Here is a 21,521-nt window from a genome sequence, read left to right as displayed (position 1 = left end):
GCAGGAAAAAATATGTTTTTATTGATATTTTAGAGAGAGAGGAAGGGAGAGAGAGATAGAAACATCGAAGGGCTGCCTCCTGCACGCCCCCTCCTGGGGATCGAGCCTGCAACCCTGGTATGTGCCTTGACGGGGAATCGAACCGGGACCTCTCAGTCCTTGGGACGATGCTCAATCCACTGAGCCACTCCGGCCTCGCAATTTTCATTACATTTTTAATTAAATAACATTTAAATACACAAAGCATTCAAATCAGAAGAGAGAAGCTTGGGATACCTCCTATCCCAATTTCTCCTCTTAACTGTGAGACCCTTCAGTTACCTCCTCTAAATGATCTAAGAAATACTGAAACTTCAAAAATGTTGAGGACTTGGCTCACTATTTCTTGTATAGGCATAGAGAAAACATCTTTCTTAGTGAATTAAATCAGGAAAAGATGTACACCCTTTGGGGGGAAAAAAACAAAACACACAACCTTCCTTTTCTCAAGCAAGGACAACTATATAATCAACTAGTTTTTTGTTTTCCTCCTGTTTACTTTGGTTGCCAAGAAGCACAGATCTAAATGTACCTCATCTTGGGACATGCTCCCATTTCAGGCTCCTGAACCTATATTCTCCTTCACCCCTCCTCTCCTTACAAATGGCCCTGATCCACCCTATCTGTATATTAAAAGGGTTGGATTTATGTGGATAATATTAAGTTCTCTTGAAAGAATGCACAGTATACGCTGTAAACACACACACGAAGCAAAAATGGTTGCTAGGTAACTCGCTAAGGTCTTAGAAGAAAGGATGTTCCCTCACCTGTAAGACTGCACTGTAAATGCCTCAGGTCAGTATCCAATGACCTTGCCGACCTCTCTCAAGTCACCGACTTCTCTCTGCCATACGGGTACCGGTGCTCCATCAACATCAGTCAGGACCGAGTGAGGCTCAGCCACCTGTCCCCAGTTTCCCCTCTGCCCCCGGTGGGCACGGACGCATGCTCAATATTTCTCTGCACTCCCAGCAACCCCCAAAAGACTGGGCACAGAGCAGGAGCAAGAAATCCTGGGTAGATGAATCACTTAAGTCAACAGTGACGGTTTTGAAGAAGTCTTTGGGTCAGGCAATGGAAAATGAAAATGGGGACACACAGGTGACTAAGGCCCAATCTCCGCTCACAAGGTGCCCACAGTGTGACTGGGACCAGCCAGGAAAGCAGGCAAGTCAACAGAGCAGCGGAGCTGCCACAGGGGGAAGCACAAGATTGGGGAGGGGGGCTAAGTGACCCCAGAGAAAGGATTCTTGACTCACTTTCGGGGAACTTGGCCTGCCTAGGGGCTGACAACCGGGGCAGCCAGCCAGAGGTCCAGTCGGCAGGAGGTGGCAAGATTTCGCGGGAATGACTTAGAATTTAAGGCCAAATGGAAATGAAACTCTCCCTTCCAAGAGAGTCTTGTGGGGAGAAATGAAAACACACCAAGCAACATAAGACAAAGGAAAAAGGCCTTCTCTGCATATGCTAACCCCGTGCAATAATTATTGAGCCAGTATTTAAATAGTATCCCCTTGAAGGGAGGAGGCATGCTATTACCTGCTCCGGGTACCTGCACCTCTCGGCCCCGCACCCCTGGAGGGCTCAGAGGCGGCTTGCTGGCAGCGGTGACACTTTCACCAAGACTTGAGGATCACCCAGCCCTGTCCAAGGTGCAGAGCCACAGACAAATGGGGAGGGCACAGAAGAGGGGGAGGGGAGAGGCCGAGGGAGCAATGCTATCAAATAGCTTCCCAGCCATGTTAACTAAGGAACTCCACGGAACAGAGCACCTACTATGTGTCGGGCACTGTTGTGGGTGCTGGAGATAGAGAGGTCAACAAGACATCCGATGTAGTCACTGTGTGATTAAGTGAGAGGGCTTTATACCTCTCAGACTAATTACAACTACCATTTACTAAGTGCTGAACGGAGGGTCCCTGTGCATATATAATTTCCTTTAATCCTTACAGCCATGCTATGGTCACATCTAATTCCACTTGAAAGAAGAGGCTCGGAGAAGTCTGGGAATTGCTCAGAACCACAGGGCTGGATGTGACCAGTGGCCAGCCATGACACCAAACCTGTCTTGACTGAGACTGGAGCCAGAAGCTTGGGTCTGAATCCGACGTTCCCACTGACCAGCTGTGTGACCTTGGGCAGGTCACCGAGCCTCTCTGTGCCTGGTTTTCTTGACAGTAAAGGGGATGAGGATAGGACCTCCCTTGTAGAGTGGTTATGAGAACATGGGTTAACGTAAGCAACACACTTAGCATAGTCATGGCCCACGGAAGTGTTGTCTGCTATTACTAACCTGGCTGCAGGCTTATTAAACCCTGCCTACCCAGGGCACTCTGGGAGGGGCCACCGAGCTCGGAGCAGGTTGAGAAGGTCCTTTTGAATGAGGGTTTGTTTTGCTTCTCAATTCAATAGCATGCCACTTCTTTTTTTTTTTTCTTTCATTCTTTAAAGTATTTCTTTTTTTTAATCCTCATCCGAGGATATTTTTCTATTTATCTTCAGACACAGTGGGAGGGAGAGAGAGAAATATCGATGTGAGAGACACACATCGACTGATGGCCTCCTGCACAACCTGGACCAGGGCTGGGGACCAAACTGCAACTGAGGTACATGCCCTTGACCGGAATCAAACCCGAGACTCATTGGTCTGCGGGCCGACACTACCACTGAGCCAAATCAGCCAGGGCTCTTTAAAGTATTTTTTAAATTGTAATTGAATTTGTTGGGGTACCACTGGTTATAAAATTATATAGGTTTAAAGTGCACAATTCTGTAATATATCATCTATAAATTATGCTGAGTGTTCACCTTCCAAAGTCAAGTCTCCTTCTGTCACCGTTTATGTCCTCTCTTCTACCTCCCCCACCCCCCGTCCCTCCGGCGATCACCCACACAGTTGTCTGTCTCTATGAGTTTGTTTGTCTTTTTCCTTCATCCCTTCACCTTTTCACCCAGCCCCCAATCCTCCTCCCCTGACAGCTGCCAGCCTGCTCTCTGTCTGTCTGTCTGTTGGGCTTGTTATTTCACTTTGTTCATTACATTCCACATATGAGTGAGATCATGTGGTACTTGTCTTTCTCTGACTTATCTCACTTAGCATAATGCTCTGCAGGCCCATCCACGCTGTCGCAAACGTAAGATTTCCTTCTTTTTTACAGCCAAATAGTATTTCATCATGTAGATGTACCACAGCTTTTTCATCCACTCCTCTACGGATGGCACAACACTTATTTATTTATTTATTTTCTTGATTGATTTTAGAGAGAGAAGAAGGGAGAGGGAGAGAGAGATGGAAACATCGATGAGAGAGAATATCGACTGGCCGCCTCCTGCATGCCCCCAGCCCGGGGATCAGGCCCACAACCTGGGCATGTGCCCTGACCAGGAATTAAACTGGGGGCCTCTTGGTGCATGGGCTGACACTCAACCACTCTGGGCACACCACTTCTTTAGACCAACTTTTGCACAGGTACCTGCTAATAGCTCTCATTATTTTGTTTATAGTGCTTCTAACAAGTGTGGCTGACTTCTCATTTGCATCCTTCATAGACAACTGTCACAACCTATTGACAGCACAGTTGGTTCTAGGAGACCTGGGTTTTATTTTTGTGTCTGTCCTGTCAACCAGCATTTGTGTGGCTTCAACAATTCATGCCCCACGCCCTCCCACTCGATCTAATCACAGGCTTTCTGTGACCTGTCCCTGCATGGGGGTTCCTTCCCTCATTTCACTGTTTGAAAACCAAGAGGTTGAACACCTGTGGTCACTGAGCACGTGGGGGGTACTGTCATCACTGTCATTCACTTGTATTTAACAAACACATGAGGTGCTGACTGTGTAGGGTATGAGTCTAAAGGACTTTACAAACATTCGTGTAAATTGTGACGGAATCAACGTCCTCGTGACAACTCCACAGAGGGACACCGTTATTATCGTTATTTCACAGAGGAGGAAACTGAGCACAGAGACCTGAACAACTTCTTCAAGGTCACACAGCACAGAGGTGGCACATTACATTGCCAACCACATGACCTTGGGCTCGGTTCCTGAACCTCATGGAGTTTCAGCCAATGTAAAGTCCTTTGCACCCTTCACCAGCATCCTTGGAGTGAGGAACTGTAGACATTGTTAGTTTTAGAGACGGGGACACAGCAGGTCGGGTCCCAGCGTCTGAGAGACGTAGAGGTGGAGAGCTAGGATGAGAACCCAAGTCTGGTGACTCCCCTTGACCACTGCCTTGTGCTATAGTTTCTGTGTCAAAATCTACCATGGCCGTGGCTGTGCTGTTCTGCTGTTATTTGCAACGGAAGGGCCCCTCCCGCAAAGAGCACAGGGAGGAAATGACAGTGACAGAATGCAGCGGACTCTATCCAGCCTCAGATCTAAGCCCGCGTGCAACTCACTCACCTCTGCTCTGCAGGCGCTGAAGCTGGGGGTGGGGGAGCTGCTATCAATGCAGGTCTGCACCCACTAATTTATTTCTTATTTTACTGACACAAACCCAGCTCCTCCAATACCTCAAAGGCAGCTGCAGCCCCAAGTGTGCGTGGGGCCAACAGGGAGGCCCTGAAATAAGCTCCCTGGGGACAATGGACCCCGCCGATCAGAGCCAAGCAGGTGAAATTCATTCCCTGGTAAACGGGGGTTAGACCCAGACCCACGCCGCCACCCCCTTTCCTGCACCACCCACGCAGGGCTGCGGAGGGGGCTTCGCGCCTCTACTTGGCTTTCCTGTGTCAGCCATGCACTGAGCACGCTTCGGTGACGGACATCCTCACCGAGCACAGCTTTACCTTCCTGAGTCAGAATGTCAGAAGATGAGGATGGCTTCTAACACGAGCACCTCCTCAGGACGGGAACAAAGGAGGATGAAAGACTGCCACTGTCTTGTGTGACTGCTGAGGACCAGACACCATACTAGATGCTGTGTGACGGGGTAACGACCTCTGAGTCCTCAGGTGTGGAAACAGGGTAAGCTGGAAGGCAGGGTAGGCGTCATTGTCCATCAGTCTCATTTCGTAGGTGGTCTGACTCTGGCTCAGAGAGGGAAAGCAATTAGTCCCAGGCTGCTCAGCAAGGAGTGGGCCCTTCTCTGTCTCAGACTAAACTTAAAACTCCACTGAGTTCTTACCACTTGCTGGCACTGCTTCCTTCCTGTCTCCCCTCCTCCAGTTAACTGTCCTGACAGATAAGGGCATCGGGGCACAGAGAGGCCAAGCCCCGAACCTGGCGCTGCTGAATTCCCGCAGACAGAGCTGGTCGCCTGGGCCACGCCTGTGTTCTCAACACCACACCTGCTGATTTATTTATTTATATTTTCTCTATTGATTTTAGAGAGAGGAAGGGAGAGGGAGAGAGAGAAATGTCGATGAGAGAGAACATCAATAGCCCGCCTCCTGCATGCCCTCCACTGGGGATTTGGCCCACAACCTGGGCATGTGCCCTGACCGGGAATCGAACCAGCAACCTCTTTGGTGCATGGGTCGATGCTCAGCCACTGAGCCACACCGGCTGGGCACCTGCTGATTTCTTAGTGACGCCTTCATGGGGCCTGCACCTGCCTCCTAACTACAGGGCCCAGGCCTGCAGGGCGATGCAGGGCAGGAGGCCTCAGCACAGGGGAATTCCGACCCCAGGATGCAGGCTGGGCATGGCTGACACTTATTAGTCACCCACTATTTTTCTTCTCCCCGATCCCAACAGCAGGTTAGATATACTCTTGCCTTCTGCCTGTTGGGCTGCAAAAGCAGAGGCAAAAAGACCACTGCGTGAAAGTCAGGCCCAGCCTGGCCAAGCTGTTGCTCCAGACCTGTGATCTGCGTCCCCTGCCCCTGTGAAGGGAGCGGCTGGGCCTCGGGGACACTCACCCGCAGAACATGAAGATGGTGCTGGAGGTGGCATCGTAGGGCGAAGGCAGCGTCTGCTGCAGGCACAGTTGCTCGCAGCCGCCATTGAAGCCGTCGGAGCAGTCGATGCCTTTGGAGTGGTCGTAGCAGCCGGAGCCGTCCTTCATGGGCCTCAGCTCCTCGGGACACTGCTCGGAGACAGCGACAGGGGGTTATGGCTGAGGGGCGGTGGGTCCCATCACACCCTTTCCTCCCGCCTTCTGAACAGGTGCATGAAGTTCCCTTTGGCCAGCTAATCGCCATGTGGCCTTGGACAAGTCCCTTTACCTCTCTGAACCTCAATGTGCTCACCTGTAAAATGGGACTTTTGTCAGTACCTGCCTCACAGAATTGTGGGAGTGAAGAGGGATGATGTCCACCAAGCACTTCGCATGCTGTGGCTCATGGGGTGTATGTTGACGCTGTTGGGATGAGCATCACTACTGTGTTCATAGCTCTTGGATTGGGTCTGCTGCTATATAGGTCCCAGAGAGGCAGACAGATGTATCTTAAAGAGTTCCTACTCAATATGAGTTTCAATTCAAGCTCTCCCCCTTCTCCCAGTGTGATCCAGGGCAGGATACTCACCTTCTCTGAGCCTCAACTTCTTTATCTGTTAAATGGGCTAAAGTGGGAGAATGGAGGTATATACCTTACTTCAAAATTTGGCACCAATTTGGTAACCATCAAATGTGAGTTCTCTTCCTTCCTGTCTTAAATGTGTCACCACTCCATCTTGGTCCCTGGAGCCCTAAATGGGGTACCTCTATATTTACCTCAGAAGCCTGCTGGGCTCCTAACCAGTTTGCTGGCCTCTAGCCTGGTCCTCTACACCATCCTCCTAATGGCCATTGGAGTGATATTTCTAAATAGCATCACCCTCTGGCTGAAATGAATAAACGATTTTCAAACGACCACAGTAACTTCCTTCGGCTGGTAGTCAAGGTCCTCAGCCCAGCTGCGTGCACATTCCTCCACGAAGCCCAGCGGCTGCCCTCTGGACCCCAAGAAACCTCAACCGCTCCAACCTTGAGTGACCTCGGACAAATGCTCTTGTTGGTGTGCCTGGCCCTGCTACGTGCTCTGTGAAAAGGAGATCTTATACTGTCGGGACAACTGGCTATTTATTTTATTTAGTTTCCCATCATTTGATGAGGCTGAGCTCATCCCCAGTCCAGCAGATGGAGAAGCCGTTCCAACTCTCCTGTGTTCGGGAGAGAAAATGAGGTGCTAGGTTTTAATTTCAGCTGCCCTGCTGGCATTTCCTGTCCACGAAGACGAACACGCAGAGCCCACCCTGCCCATCCATCACTGCACGTGGCTGATTAAAGCTCCCTCCCAATGCACTCCCTCCCAACCAGCTCCGGGTCCTTTCCCCCGAACAACATCAACAATAATACACACACACTAAGATTAATTTACGAAAACCACAGTAACAAACAAAAGGTCAGCCCTCTTGGAAATTAAATTTTGCTTAAGAAGAATTCATAATTACGAATGCAGGGCAGAGTTCTTCAAGACATTTGAGTCTGGCGCCAGGAAAGGTGGCGGAGAAAGTAGGTTATAAATGGCCTTTGTCACACTGCAGAAAGGTTATGAAACTGGCCACATTTTGTGCTTAAAAAGAAAAATCAATTTCCATGTGAGTGAGGTGCTGTATATATTAACACAAGCTCAGAGAAAGCCTTCTCCTGGCTTTCACGGTTCCACAGGAGGGCACCTGCTCGTGGGTCGTTTGGAGCCATTGCTGGTACTGGGTCTGAGTCTGTCTGTCTGTCTGCAGGGATGAGCACAGGAAGGAATGACTGACCTCGTTAGATAACAAAAGCAGGGTATTAAAGTTCTCCCCCCCCCTCTTATTTCCTACTGCTTTTGTTCTTTAAAAGTGTATGTTCTATAATCCAGGTATAATCTAAACACTTTGCTGTTTTTAATTAGCTAATTCTTACAGCAAATCTATGAGCTAGTGTGGTGAGCTGATAATGCTCCCAAAGGCATGTCCCTGTCCTGACCCCTGGGAACTATGAATATTACCGTCTCTGTACAGTGTTTGCAGGTGTGATTTAATTAAGGCTCTTGAGATGAGGAGACCACCCTGGATTAGCCAGATAGGTCTGACGGCAGTCAGAGTCTCTTAGGAGAGAGGTGGAGAGAGATTACACACAGAGAAGACCATGTGGAGGCAGAGCGGGGATCGGAGTGATGTGGCCACAAGCCAACAGATGCTGCAGCCACCAGAAGCCGAACGGAGCAAGAAAGTGGCTCCCCTCAAGCCCTTGGAGGGCCGCAGCCCTGCTGACATGTGGCGCTCAGGCTTCGGGACCCCAGAGCTGTGAGAGAATGCCCTCCTGTTGTCTCCCACCACCCAGTGCCCGGAATCCATCAGAGCCGCCTGGGAAACCAACACGGTGCTTTGGTTGCCGCTGCGGGCTCTGGGCTCCTTGTTACGCAGCAGTGGGTAGTTCACACAGTGAGATCAATGTATCCAGTGCTTAGCCGAGGGCTCAGCAAGTGGCAGCTGCTGCTCCGGGCATTTTGAAGGAGCTTGGACTCCAGTTTGAGAGACAAGTAATACCATAGCTGTGAGGCAAAGGAGTCGTCATCAAACAAGCGACGTCAATTTTGAAAGGAAACAATGAAAACTGCCAATATGAATGGCTGGGGAATATGGGAGTTGGGAGGCCTTGGCCAGTGGTTTTGGAGGGAGGAGATGTCACTGGAGCAGAAGGGAGACATCCTAGTATACTAGAAAGAAGACGATCAGAACCCGTGCCTGGGCACCACCACCCACTTGGATGGTGACCTTGGAGGCTCAATTTCCTCTGTTTACGTCGGGGAGATGGTTTGGCGACAAGGGGACTGGGAGCAGGTCTCCATTTCTTAGTGACTTTATGACACTGAGCACCAGGCCAGAGCTTCACCTCAGAGAGCGCCTGGGCTTCCTCCCCATGGGAACATCAGTGCCTCTCTGGGGGGCATTTCTGGAGACGAGGAACCACAGCTAAGAGTCTGGCTCTGAACCAGCACAGTGCAGGCACTCAGAAGTGAATACGGCAGGTGCATGTTTAATTTTCAGAAAGCTGCCCAACTTTTCTGCGTGGTTGTGCTATTTTAAATCCCTACCAGCAAACAGATAAGCAATCCAGTTTCTCCACATTCTCATCAGTATTTGCTGTTGTCAATGTTTTTTACTGTAGCCAGCCCAATAGGTGTAATATCTCACTGTGGTTTTAATTGGCATTTCCCTAATGGTTACTGATGCTGAACATCTTCTGTGCGTATTTTCAGTCTGGATAGCCTTTGCTATCCAGATGAATTTTGATGGCTTTTGCCCATTTTTGTAATTGGGTTGTTTGGCATTTTTTTTTTTTTTTTTTTTTTACTATTAAGTTTTGAAAGTTCTTAATATATTCTAGACTCCAGCCTTTTGTCAGACATGTGGTTTGCAAATATTTCCTCTCCCACTCTGTAACTTGGCTGGTCTTCAAATGAGCTTTCACGGAGCAAATGACTTCAATTTTGATAAAATCCAAGTTACTGTTTTCTCTTTAATGGATCATATGTTGGATTCTGAGAACTTTTTGCCAAGCCCAAATCCCAAAGATTTTTATCGTGTGTGTGTGTGGCATGGGTGTTCTAGAAACCTTAACAGTGTTGTGTTTTAGTTAATTCTGCGATGCATTTCCAGTTAACTTTTGCATGAGGTGTGAGGCTGACACTGAGGTTTGTCTTTTTGCCTATGAAAGTGAATTTGCCCCAGCACCTTTTTTGAAAAGGTTCCCTTTCTTCCGTTATATTGCTTTTGTTCCTCTGTGACAAAAACAAATCGAGCTCATCTGCGTGGGTCATTTCTGGGTTTTCTATTCTGTTCCCTGGCTCTATGTGTCTGTTCTTCCAGTGAACCTACACAGTCTGGAATGGAAGTCTAGAGACAGAGTCTACTGACTGCTTCTACTTTATTCATTTTCAAAATAAGTCTTTCCTATTCTAGTTCCTTTGCCTTCCATATAAATGTCAGAAAAATCTTGTCTACATCTATTTTAAACAATCATGCTGATGTTTTGTAGGGATTATATTAAACCTTTATGTCAATTTATGGATACCACATGTCTCTCCATTTATTTAGATCTTTTTATTATTACTGTTATTCTTTCACCCGCGTTTTGTAGTTGTGTTAGATTTACATCTAAATATTTCATTTTTTTAGGGGTTGTAAATGGTATTGTATTTTTTTAAGATGGTATTGTATTTTTGATGTCGGTGTCTGAATACAGACATACAATTGATATGTTGCATATTTGTATGTTCTGAGACCTTGTTGAACTCACTTATTACGTCTAGGGGTTTTTATGTAAATTTCTCGGGATTTTCTATTTAGGCAATCATGTGATCTGCCAGTAGGGGTAGTTTTAGTTCTTCCTTTCTGCTCTTTATGCCCTCAATTTCCTTTTCTTGCCTTGTAAGTCACAAATAAAGGGATAGATCATCATGCTAGCTGTGTCCCATACATTTTGATACTGTTTATTTCATTCAGTTCAGTGTTATTGTTTTTTTATTTCCCTTGAGACCTCCTCTTCAACCCATGGGCTATTTAGAAGTATGTTGTGTAGTCCAAGTATTTAGAGATTTTTCTGTTATCCCTTATTGCTTTCTAGTTCGATTCTGTTATGGCTGGAGAACACTCGTCTCATATGAATTTTTAAATTTGTTGAGGTTTTTCGTGGCCCTGGATATGGTCCTGGGTACCTGTTCATAGGCACTTAAAGAGAATGCGGATTCTGTTTTTGCTGGGCAATGTGTTCTATAAATGTTAACTAGATCCTTTGGGTTGATAATGCTATTCAGTTATTGTATAATATTGCTAATTTTCTAAATGCATTGTCAGTTGGGGACAGAGGACGGTTGAAGTGTCCAGTCAATGGGAACTTGTCTACTTGTCCTTTCAGTACTATTAGGTTCCACTTGACAGGTTTTGCAGCTCTGTAGTTTGATGCATAGACATTTAAGATTACTATGTAGTAAAAAAAACAAAACAGGTTACTATGTATTCTTGGTGCATGAGCCTTTCATGATCATATGATGCCTATCTCTAGTAACTTTCTTTGCTCTAACTCCTTTTTTATCTGACATTGCTTTGCTTTGATTTGTATGTCTTTTTCTGTTTACTTACAACCTGCCTGAATAGTTACACGTGAAGTGAATTTCTTTTAGAAAGCATATAATTGGTGCATGCTTTTTTAAGTCCACTATGCCAATTTCTGTCTTTCAATTTGTGTCTTTAGTTCATTTACATTCAATGTGATCACTGATATTTTGGGACTTGAGTCTGCCTTTTTAATTTTGTTTCTTGATCTCTGTTTTGCATTTCTCTGCTGTCTTTTTCTTGCCTTCCTGTGGGTGACTTGAACATTTTTAGGATTCCATTTTGATTTATTATAATGTTTTTGAGTATATGTCTTTATATGTTTCTTTAGTGGTTGTTCCCAGATTGCGTTAACTTATCACAGCCTACTGGTGTCATCATTTTATCAGGGAAGTGATATATATAGAAACCTTATCTCCCTAATGTCCCTTTATCCTCTTCCATTTATAACATAATTTTCTTAAATATTAATCTAAATACATTTATTACCACTTCAGACATTGCAATAATGATTGCTTTAACCAGCATATAAAATGTAGAAAACTCAAGAGGAAAAGAAAGGTACATCACATTTACACTTATTTTAGCTAACTGTTCATTCTTCCTTCCTAACGTTCCAGGATTCCTTCTTTTATCATTTCCTTTCTGTTTGGAAAACTTGTTCGCTTCTTAGCCTTTTTTTTTTTTTTTTTTAAGTAAATCTGCTGGCCACAGATTCTTAGTTTTCTTTCACATAAAAATGTTTTGATTTTGTCAGGCCGGTGTAGCTCAGTGGTTGAGCATCGACCCGTGCACCAAGAGGTTGCCGGTTCAATTCTCGGTCAGGGCACATGCCCAGGTTGTGGGCCCGATCCCCAGTGGGGGGCATGCAGGAGGCGGACAGTCGATGTTCTCTCTCATTGATGTTTCGCTCTCTCTCTCCCTCTCACTTCCTCTCTCTCTAAAATCAATAAAGAAAAAAAAATGTTTTGATTTTTTTCATTACCAAAAAATAGTTCATTGGACATAGGGTTCTGAGTTAACAGTTTTCCGGGTTTTTTTTCCCCTCTGGCTCCCACGGTTTTTCATGGCAATTCCAGTCATTCAAACTGTGTTTCTCCCATTCATAAGAGGTCATTTCGCTCTTTGTTTATATGATTTTTTTTTTTTTCTTGAAACACTAAAGCTAGCTTCAGAAATGTGGCTATGATGTGTTGGTGTAGATTTCTTTGTGTTTATTCTGGTTGGGGTTTACTTGGCTTTTTGAATTTGTATGTTTATATATTTTGTCAAATTTGAGAAGTTTTTAGGCAATCTTTGAGTATTTTCAGCCCCCCTCTCCCTCTTCTCTCCTTTTGGGATGCCAGTGACACTAATGCTAAGTTTTGTTTGTTTGTTTGTTTACATTTCCACAGGATCGTGAACTGTGTTCATATTCTTTTTAGTCTATTTTCTCTTGATGTTCAGAGTGGGTAATTTCTATTGTTCTATCTGTAGGTTCACTGATTATTTACCCTGTCCTTTCTATTTGCTGTTGAGTCCATCTGCTGTGGGGTTTTTATTTTATTTTATTTTATTTTATTTCAATTACTGTATTTTTTCAGTTTATAATTTCCATTTGCCTTTCACTTTTATCTTTTCTTTATTTGCTGATACATTTTATTTTAATTTTGTGCTTGTAACTGCTCATTTAAGCATTTTATGGTGGCTGTTTTAACATATTTGTCAGCTATTTCTAGTCTCTTTGTTATCCTGGTGGTGACATCTACTGGTTGTCTTCTTCCTTTTTAAATTTTAATTGTTTTAGATCTCCCTGGTTCTTGGTATGATAAGTGACTACTCTTGGGGGAAACCTGGAAATTCAGGGTATTATGTCTCACTGTGAAGCTCATTTAAACCTTTATTTTATCTGGTTTCCTCTGACACTGCTCCAACAGGAAAAAGAGGAGTCACCTCATTACTGGGGGGGGGATCCCAGTCTCCCCACTTGGCCTCCACAAATGACCAAGGGCAAAGGCTCTTGGGTGCTGCTGAGCAGTGGTGGGAATCTGACCACCAGGAGTTAGTTCACTGATATGTTCCTAGGTTCGTGGCAGGTCTGCCTAGTTACTGGACCTCCACTGACACCGTGCAGGGTGGGTGGCGGTGGCTTTATTATACTGATCACCTGCCCTCACTTTCTCCTAGGCCTTCTTTGGTAACACCCCAGAAGGGAGAGAAAGGGTTCCTCATTGCTGCAGGTTGGGGGTGAAATTCCAGGCTCTTCGTGTCATCTCCAATGACAGTGGATTGGCTTGGCATGGGGGTGAGGGTGCTTGCTACCTCTCAGTGGGGATGCAAGTCCTGGCTCCTTGCTTAGTTTTCTATGACGCCTCCCCCTGGGAGAGGAGAGGGCTGAGTCATCAACTGTCTCATTACAGCCCAGAAAGGTTGGAAGTCTAGCTCCTATTGGGCTCTTGTTAGCATGAGTCGGAGAGGGGGCAAGGTTTTTTTCTGTGATGTTTCGCTGGAGCAGAATGGTTATTGTCGAAAACAATTCTGTCTGGTTAGGCTGCTCTCTTCCTGGGACTTTTGCTGAAGAGAGCAGCCTTTGGAGAAGTCGTGTTTTCCAGCTTGGGTTGTTTGGTCTTTACCTACTGTGGTTTTGAGTTCCTGGCTCCTTCAACTCCAAATTTGGGACCTAAGAGGGAAAAGGAAAATCCGGGACACCACATCTCTCTCTGGGTCCCCAAGTCCCTAGCTAGTCTGCCTTCTGTTCTCTAGTTTTCACAGTCCTACACAGTGGTCCCTCGCCACTTCGCGCTTCGACTTTTGCGGCTTCGCTCTATCGCGTTTTCTCGTCGAGTCTGGTATTTGATAAAACCGCGACAGGGTGAAGCTGGGAAAGTCCAAGCAGAAGTGGCGAGGGACGACTGCATATAAATGAAGACTCCTACTTCGCGGAAATTCATTTATCGTGGTAGAGTCTGGAACCGATTAACCGCGCTAAACGAGGGCCGACTGTGTTTACTGTATACATAGCCTGCAGGATTTCGTTGTTGCATTTGATGGAAGAATAGAGAAAAGACATCTGCTCCCCACAGCCTGTTTCTGCACAGCCCTAGAGCTAAGAATGTTTTCTTACCTTTTAAAAAAAAGTCTTTAAGGAAGAATATAAGACAAATAAATAAATAAGACCACATGTGACTTTCAGTGCCTAAAGTATTTACTACGTGGTCCTTATTTTTAAAAAAAAGAAAGGAAAAGGGGCTGATACCCACCACCGCCTCCTCCATCCCTAGACTTCAGCCATGGAAAGGCATCTTGAGTTTATTCCAAGTGCAGCTGGAGGCATTGGAGGGTTGTTGGCAGAGGAATGAAGTGATTTGATTTGCTACTTTAAAGAGATTACCGGTTAGTGAATTAAATTATCTGTAAGCACTTTCTTAGAATCATAAGAGGAACCTTGGGAGGCAGGACCTAGGGGAGCAGGAGTGGGCTTGAGAAAGGGGCAGGTCTGTGTGATGATGACCCCAGTCCTTAGAGGGCTACTCCTCTGCCTGGAGGTGTCACAGCAGGTGAGAGAGCTGGGGTCTCACCCTGAGCAGCCAGGCTCCGGGCTCCATAGTCCCCACCCTGCTCCAACTCCGACTAGGACCAAGGGAGACCTGGGCCTGGGTCCCTGGGCCTTGGGACCTTGGAGAGCTGAGTTGGGAGGGGCACCTGGGGGATCCCCAGCTGTTCCTCTAACAGGCTGGCACTTCCCCCAGCCTGGTTCTCCACCCGGGCCTGCTCTCTCTCTTTCCCAACCCCACTTTTCATCAGTACCAAGCCATTTGTTTCTGTTTATAATTATGCATTTTAATGTTCATTAATTATGGAATGCAAATTGCTCCAAGTGCAAAATTTGTAATGAGCTGTTCTGCCACCCCACCCCCAGGTCTAGAAGGCGGGCCAGCTGTTCTGAGCAGAAGGAACAACAACCAACTTAGAAAGCAGAATAGGGTTCCTGGGTCTGCGTGACTCGGAGAGTAAATAAGCTTGCAGGATGTCCTTAGGTGCCGGAGGAGAGCCTGCCCCTCTCCCGGGCTCTGAGGGATACCAGTGTGGACATGCTCTAGCACCTTCGGCCTGAGGGGCAGGGCGGGTAATGGAAAAACTCCAGCCTTGAACCTAGCCTCTTACTGGGTCACACCGAGCTAGCTGCTTGGCGTCTCTGAGCCTTAGCTTCTCACATCTGGAACACTTGATCATGACCAAAAAAGTGGGTGTGGCAGACAAATGGATGCTGGAGACAGGAAGCCAGATCCTAAGCCCTCAATGAATGCCCTTGAATGGCTCTCCAGACAGCTGAGTCCCAGCTCTGCCCGGGTGGGCAGTGTGGGGCAATACACTCCGCTCTCCACGTCTGTTTCCTCCACTGTAAGGTGAAGGAATCGGCCACCAGGATGCTGGAGAAGTCTTTCAGCTCTGAGCTGCTGGGTGTTTGTCTAAGCAACTGTGAATGGCAAAGTTCCCGAGTTAATTTTCTTTGAATTGACCGATCACACCTGAACAGATCACCAGGATGACTCTAAACCTGCCTAGCTACGGGCAAAGCCTTGTCCTCCACGGGCTCAGCAAGCATTTCGTTTCTCTCCCATCATCGGTGCCCGCGGAATGAAGGCACTACCCACACCGCTGTTGTGGGTAACGTGCTCCACCCCCTGCCAGGAAACGTTCGTGTTCGGGAGCCATGGGGGCGCCGCACAGGCACAGGCAGGAGGAGTGTTCCCACAGGCAGCTTTCACTCTTCCCGACAACGCTCAGGCAGGACCGGCGCCACCCCGTTCACTTTGCATATGAGGAAACCAAAGCTCAGAGCCTGAGTTGCCTAAGGTCACGCTGCAAGGGAGAGGCTCAGTGCCCACCTTAAAGGTTCCCCGACTGCCACGGAGGTGGCCCACCCTGAAGTCCTAAGAGGTTCAGACTGGCTGGGGCTACGCAGCATTCGGAACACCGCGTGGGAAGGTCACTGCGATGGGTCGTGAGGGAATCGGAGTGGTTGCTGGTGGTATGGTGTTGGTATACAGATCAGATAGATCCTGAGAAGAAAAGGGAGGGCAAGCAGCACGGGAGAGAGTGAAATGGGTATTTCTAGAGCACCTACCACATGCGGGACATTTTCCCATATGCTATTTCTCCGAATCCCCAGAGGTACGTTAAGATGCACCCATTTTACAGACAAGGCTACTGAGGCTCACACATGCTAAGGGGGCTGCACCATCCCTGTGACTAGAGACGGGAGGGCCTGGATCTCCTGGTCCCTGGCGGCCGATGGGGCACTCTTGGAGTGGGGGTGAGCAGAAAAGGCCCTGCCAGTCCCCGTCCCCCACCCTCCCCCTCCTCAGCCTCAATCTGTCAACGAGGCCACCCAGCCTGGCTGTTACCGCCGACATTGATTTGGACAACCAGAACATCAAGAGCCCGTTATCACTAGGAGTTTTAATCAACTCATGCCAACTCAGCTGCCACTCAATTTGTGCTGGGCTGTGAGGCTGACAGAGGGAAGGGGTGAGCATGCAGAAAAGGATTAAGGGATCAATAGTCCCTGGAAATGTAGGGCTGAAGCTTCGGGCACCCAGGGGGCCTGGCACCTCATGTGGAGAAGGCAGAGCTTGTCCCAGCCCCAAGGGGAGCTCCAGACCCACAGCCTGAGCCCCTGCCTCACCGGCTCCTCCACCTGGCTCTGGAGATCACTCAGGCAAACACCCGGCGGTGTCTGCCGCATCAGGGTCCAACCCCAGTACCTTTGCCCATGCTCCACCCTCCCCGTCAGGGAGATACCCAGGGCTCTATACTTTTCAGCTCAGAGCCCCCCAGATCCTCTCCACCTCCAGAAGCGGAGGGAGGCCGAGGAGGCAGAAAGAAATGCAGTCTCATCCAGACACTTCTACTTCCCAGCTGTGTGCCCCTGCGCAAGGCCCCACGCCTTTCTGAACTTGGTCTCCTCATTTTATTTTATTTCTTAAAATCCTTACCTGGGGATATTTTCCCATTGATTTATAGATAGTGTGGAAGGGAGGGAGGGAGACAGAGAGAGAGAGACACACACACATCGATCAGTTGCCTCCCGCATGACCCTGACCAGGGCAGGGGATTAAACCTGCAACCCAGGCACATGCCCTTGACTGGGAACCGAACCCGCGACCCTTTGGTCCACGGGCCGAAACTCTAACCACTGAGCAACACCAGCCAGGGCCATCTCCTCATTTTAAAATGGCCTTGATAACAAACAGCTGCCTCCTAGGTTGGGGGGACACTCCGGACCATCACGGACGGGACAAAGAACCTTGTGTGGCAGGTCCTGCCTCCTCTTGATGCCCAGAGTCAGCCAACATCGTTTTTCCTTTCCTCCCTTGTTAATTTCTTTTCTGGCAGGTGGGACGGTTTCTGGTTGACAAGGTGTCTTCCGGTGAGTCTCTGGGCTATTTTGAGGAGAGTGTGACACACACCGGTTCCTCTCCTCACACCAGCCCAGTGGCCAGCACAGGGCAGGGAGTCGCCCGGTGTGGCCCTTGGGGCAAGGCAGGCCCGGGCTGCAATGTGACCTCACTTTGCCACTTACTAGCTATGCAGTGTTAGCCAGTCACTTCATTAACCTGAGCCTCAATGTCCTCAATATAAAACGAGCTAATTATACTCAGAATTGCTATGAGGGAAAAAGAATTAGACATTTGATGATGTCCCTAGCATAGTGCCTGGTACACGGTAAACTGTCTAATTGTTATAAAAGTTTCGCTACTGCGATTATTATCACTCAGCATTTGATGCATGGTGAATATTTTTAGAATGCAATAAAATGTCTGGTGGCATCGCTTAGTTCTGGCTTGAGTTCCAGTGAAATACCAACAAGCTATCCCCAGCACATGCCAGCCATCTGGGCAGCACTCACACACTGAAGACATGAGGAGAGAAATGCGAATGCTCTGGGCACCCACCGTGGGTCCGTGCAGAACTGAGGGCCTTCCTCATTTGAGCGCGGAAGGCCCACGATTCCCTGAGCTTGCCCTTGTCGGCCCAAGTTTGCAGAAAAGGAACCAGCCTCCAGGCCCGACGGGCCTTTCCCATGTCACTCAGCTGCCGAGGGCTGGAGTCGGGCGCAAACCCACGCTCTCTCCACTGCCCCGCACTGCCCTGCCCTGTGGAGATGTACAGAAGCAGGGGTGTGGTAGCCCCTGACCTCCAGGAGAATCTAGACCCGCTGGAGAAACTGGGTAAACCCCGAGAAGGAGGTGAGTCATAGCTCACGTTGGCTTGTGCTTATGAATTGAGCCGAAAGGCACCAGTGCTCTGAAATCCAGGGCTGGGTTTGCTCACGCACGTGATGATCACGGCTGGCTATCTGGATAGGTGGTCACCAGCCTTCCATCCGAGGGCCCCAGGGCATCAGGGGACATCAGCTACAATCCCTGCTGTGGGCGCTCCCCTTCCTTCTCTGCCCTGTCTTCTCCTGTTCAAGGAGAAAGGTGGCAACCGGTCTCAGGGCCTACAGCTTGTAGAGCCGGGGGTTCCCTGCAAGAGGCTGGCAGGAATCCCAAGGGAGCCCTGGGCAGGTTCGGGCAGCAGGTGGCTCCTGAGCTGGGGAGCCGTGCAGAAGGGTGGCTCTAGGGAGAGCCAGCTGAGAACACTGCTGTAGGTCATCCCCACTCTTCAGATGGCCGGTCATCTTCCTGGTGGGGTCATCAAGCCTGCTGCAACTCCCTCTGAGCTCCCCAGCACCCTGCATGGAGCGGGTGTTCAGGTCAGCTACTGCCTCAAAGGCCCCCTGTCCTCTAGGTCATCAAGTGTATGCAGCCTTAGCCCAACCCTCATGGCACACCTATTCCGAAGCGGGGTGGGCGCAGGGAGAAAAACACCAGTGCACAGTCTTACAGTCCTGGACGTTTTGTCTGTGTACAAACAAGCCCGGAGGGCTCAGGGCGGGGAGACCAGGGACACTTTCCCAAGCAAACCTGCCAGGAGACCTGAAGAATGTCTACTCAATAACTGTCTGGTGATGATAACAAATAGCCGTTGTATAGCTCATTAATAACAATAATAGCTAACACTTAATAGTGCTTAGCGTGTGCCAGGCACTGTTCTAAGTGCGTGATGAATATTAACTCAGAATATTAACCACAGCCCGATGGATGGCGTAGGTCCCGCTAGGCTCCTCGTGGTGCGGACTTCTCCTTACCTGCTGGGTTCCGCTGGCTGGCTTCCCTTCCCCACCCTCTGGAACTGAAAACTCAATTTGCAGCTCGAGGCTGCGTCCTCACACCACACCTCCTCATTGATCGCCTGGACTCCGCGTGGGAAACGATTCCATCAGCTCGCTGGCGTTGGAAAGCACGGAGCAGCAGCCACGGAACATATGCTTCTGTGGGTATATATGTATCCGGCGTATGTCGAGTGCAATTTTGGGCGGCTCCCATATTTTAGTTTTTGTCGCAAAGAGCAATTTAAAAGAAAGAACAAGAAGAAGAAAAAAGTCTGCCCTTGAAGGGAGACAGATGCCGTGTGCATTGAACTCTGAGGCTATCCCCCCCCCCCCCCGTCCAGTGGGCGGAGAATGAAGCACCTGCTCTGACAGTACCACCCACGGCACAGCCCTGACCGTGAGCCCCAGGGCAGGGTGCTGCGAGCCTTTATTTCAGTGCCTCCGACGCCTGCCTGACACCATCCTCCAGCTGCTCTTTACTGAGCACCACACAGCGGCGGTGCTGGGAGGAGCGCACCCCCTCCCTCTGAAGTCTCCCGGCAACCCATGGCCAGGTGCTGCCTGAGCACACTGACACGTCATGGATACCTCACCGACACATCAGTGTCATCATTAGTGCAACAGGGGCCTGTGCTCCAGGAGGCCTGCCCCCAGGCCAGTGTGCCCCCATGTTTCCCCAAAGGTTACCGCAGTCCCTCCGCTTTGGGTTCTGACCCGTGCTGCCAATCCGAACTCAGTGACACTGGACACACCACTTCCTGTCACACTTGTAGGATGGGGACGGTGGTACCACCGGGCTGGGGTGTCGGTGCCGTGCGGATCCGACATCCAGAGACATCTGTTCTTTCTCCCGCCCCCACACCCCCGAAAGCTGTTCCTCTGGCTGGGAGGTAACACTTTAAACTGTGCATTAGGCAAAGCCCGTAAGGTTTTGGACCAGCTGGGAAAATAAACAAACAATGTGCTCGAGTGGGCGCCAGTGGTCCAACTGCTGGAAAGCAGTGGCTCAGCAGAATCTCACCAGAGGGACGCAGCAGGAGAAAGGCCGTCCTGTGTGTGCCCGAAGGAGGCACCGCGTGGGGTTCCGGGAGCAGGATGCGAAGGGACCATCTGTCCAGGTAGATGGACTGCGAGCTGTCTGCCCACCAGGACACCTGCAAGGGGCAACTCCGGGGCCCCACAGAGTGTCCAACACCTAGTAGGGACTTAAGGTTGCATTGTGAATGTAGCTAACTTTTTTTTCTTTTTAAATCCTCACCGGAAGGTCTTTTTTCATTTATCTTCAGATGGGGGGGGGGGTTGAAGAGAGAGAGAGAAAGAGAGAAAGTGACTTGAGAGAGACACATCAATTGGTTGCCTCCTGCATTGCCCCAACCAGGGCTGGGGACCAAACCGCAACCGAGGTGCGTGCCCTTGACCCAGATCGAACCCGCGACTATTTGGTCCGCAGGTCGACGCTCTAAGCACTGAGCCAAACTGGCCAGGGCCAGTGCAGCTAACTTTTAAATAAAAGTGTGGACCAACTAATTACCAGTTTTTGCTTCAACCGGTAGAGATCAGTTTTCCTAGCTTAGCGAGACGTGTCGAATGCGGGAAAACCCACCACCAACAATGAAAAGAATGTGTTCTACGTGTACATAGGTGGGGAACTATAAAGAAGACTAGGGACATGGTGAGGACAGACGTCTGGGCTACTGCTCCAGGGGAAGAAGGGTCTACATGGAAAACGGAGGCCCCGGGGGTGTTGGGCAAAGGGCTTCTGAAATGCAGGCAACATTCTAGTTCTTGACTTGGGTGATGGTTGGATGGATACCACTTAATTACTATTGATAAAACGATGTAACGTTTTACACAGTTTTCTATGTGTATATTTCACAGTAATATTGCTAAGTATGGATCGTGTAGAAAACCTACTAAAAGGAAGTATCAATATTAACGGTGGCTCTCGGAGGTGGTCTAACTACGTGTGATCTTTTTCTTCGTTCTTCTCTCTGCATTCCAAACATTCTCACATGTACGTGTTATAATCTTATCATTGAAACAAACACACGCTTTTCGTTGAAATGCCTCACTATCTAAACAGGGCAACAACAGAACCATGGAGGTTGGTTACAACACTCCTGCTTGGAACCCCGCCGCGTGGGGAAGTCTTTCCCGAGGTTACTGTGCAGAGAAGAGACGCTCCCGGGAAAGGGCGGAGGGGTCAAGTCCCACCGGCTGTCACAAGAGGTGACCTTGAGGGTCTTCCTCTAG

General features: G+C 48.7%; 1 protein-coding gene across 3 annotated transcripts in view; it reads right to left on the bottom strand.

Annotated features, from left to right (window-relative positions):
* ASTN2 (astrotactin 2) overlaps positions 1 to 21,521 on the bottom strand; it is an 855,221-nt gene that overhangs the window by 319,984 nt on the left and 513,716 nt on the right. For all 3 annotated transcript variants that reach the window (XM_036261816.1, XM_036261817.1, XM_036261818.1), the window contains one exon: positions 5,908 to 6,074. In XM_036261816.1, coding sequence (XP_036117709.1) covers positions 5,908 to 6,074 — 167 coding nt within the window. The remainder of the gene's footprint in view (positions 1 to 5,907; positions 6,075 to 21,521) is intronic.

Source organism: Molossus molossus, unplaced genomic scaffold (assembly GCF_014108415.1).
Source record: "Molossus molossus isolate mMolMol1 unplaced genomic scaffold, mMolMol1.p scaffold_m16_p_14, whole genome shotgun sequence".
NCBI classification, from domain to species: Eukaryota; Metazoa; Chordata; class Mammalia; order Chiroptera; family Molossidae; genus Molossus; species Molossus molossus.
This window is presented reverse-complemented; position numbering and strand designations above follow the sequence as displayed.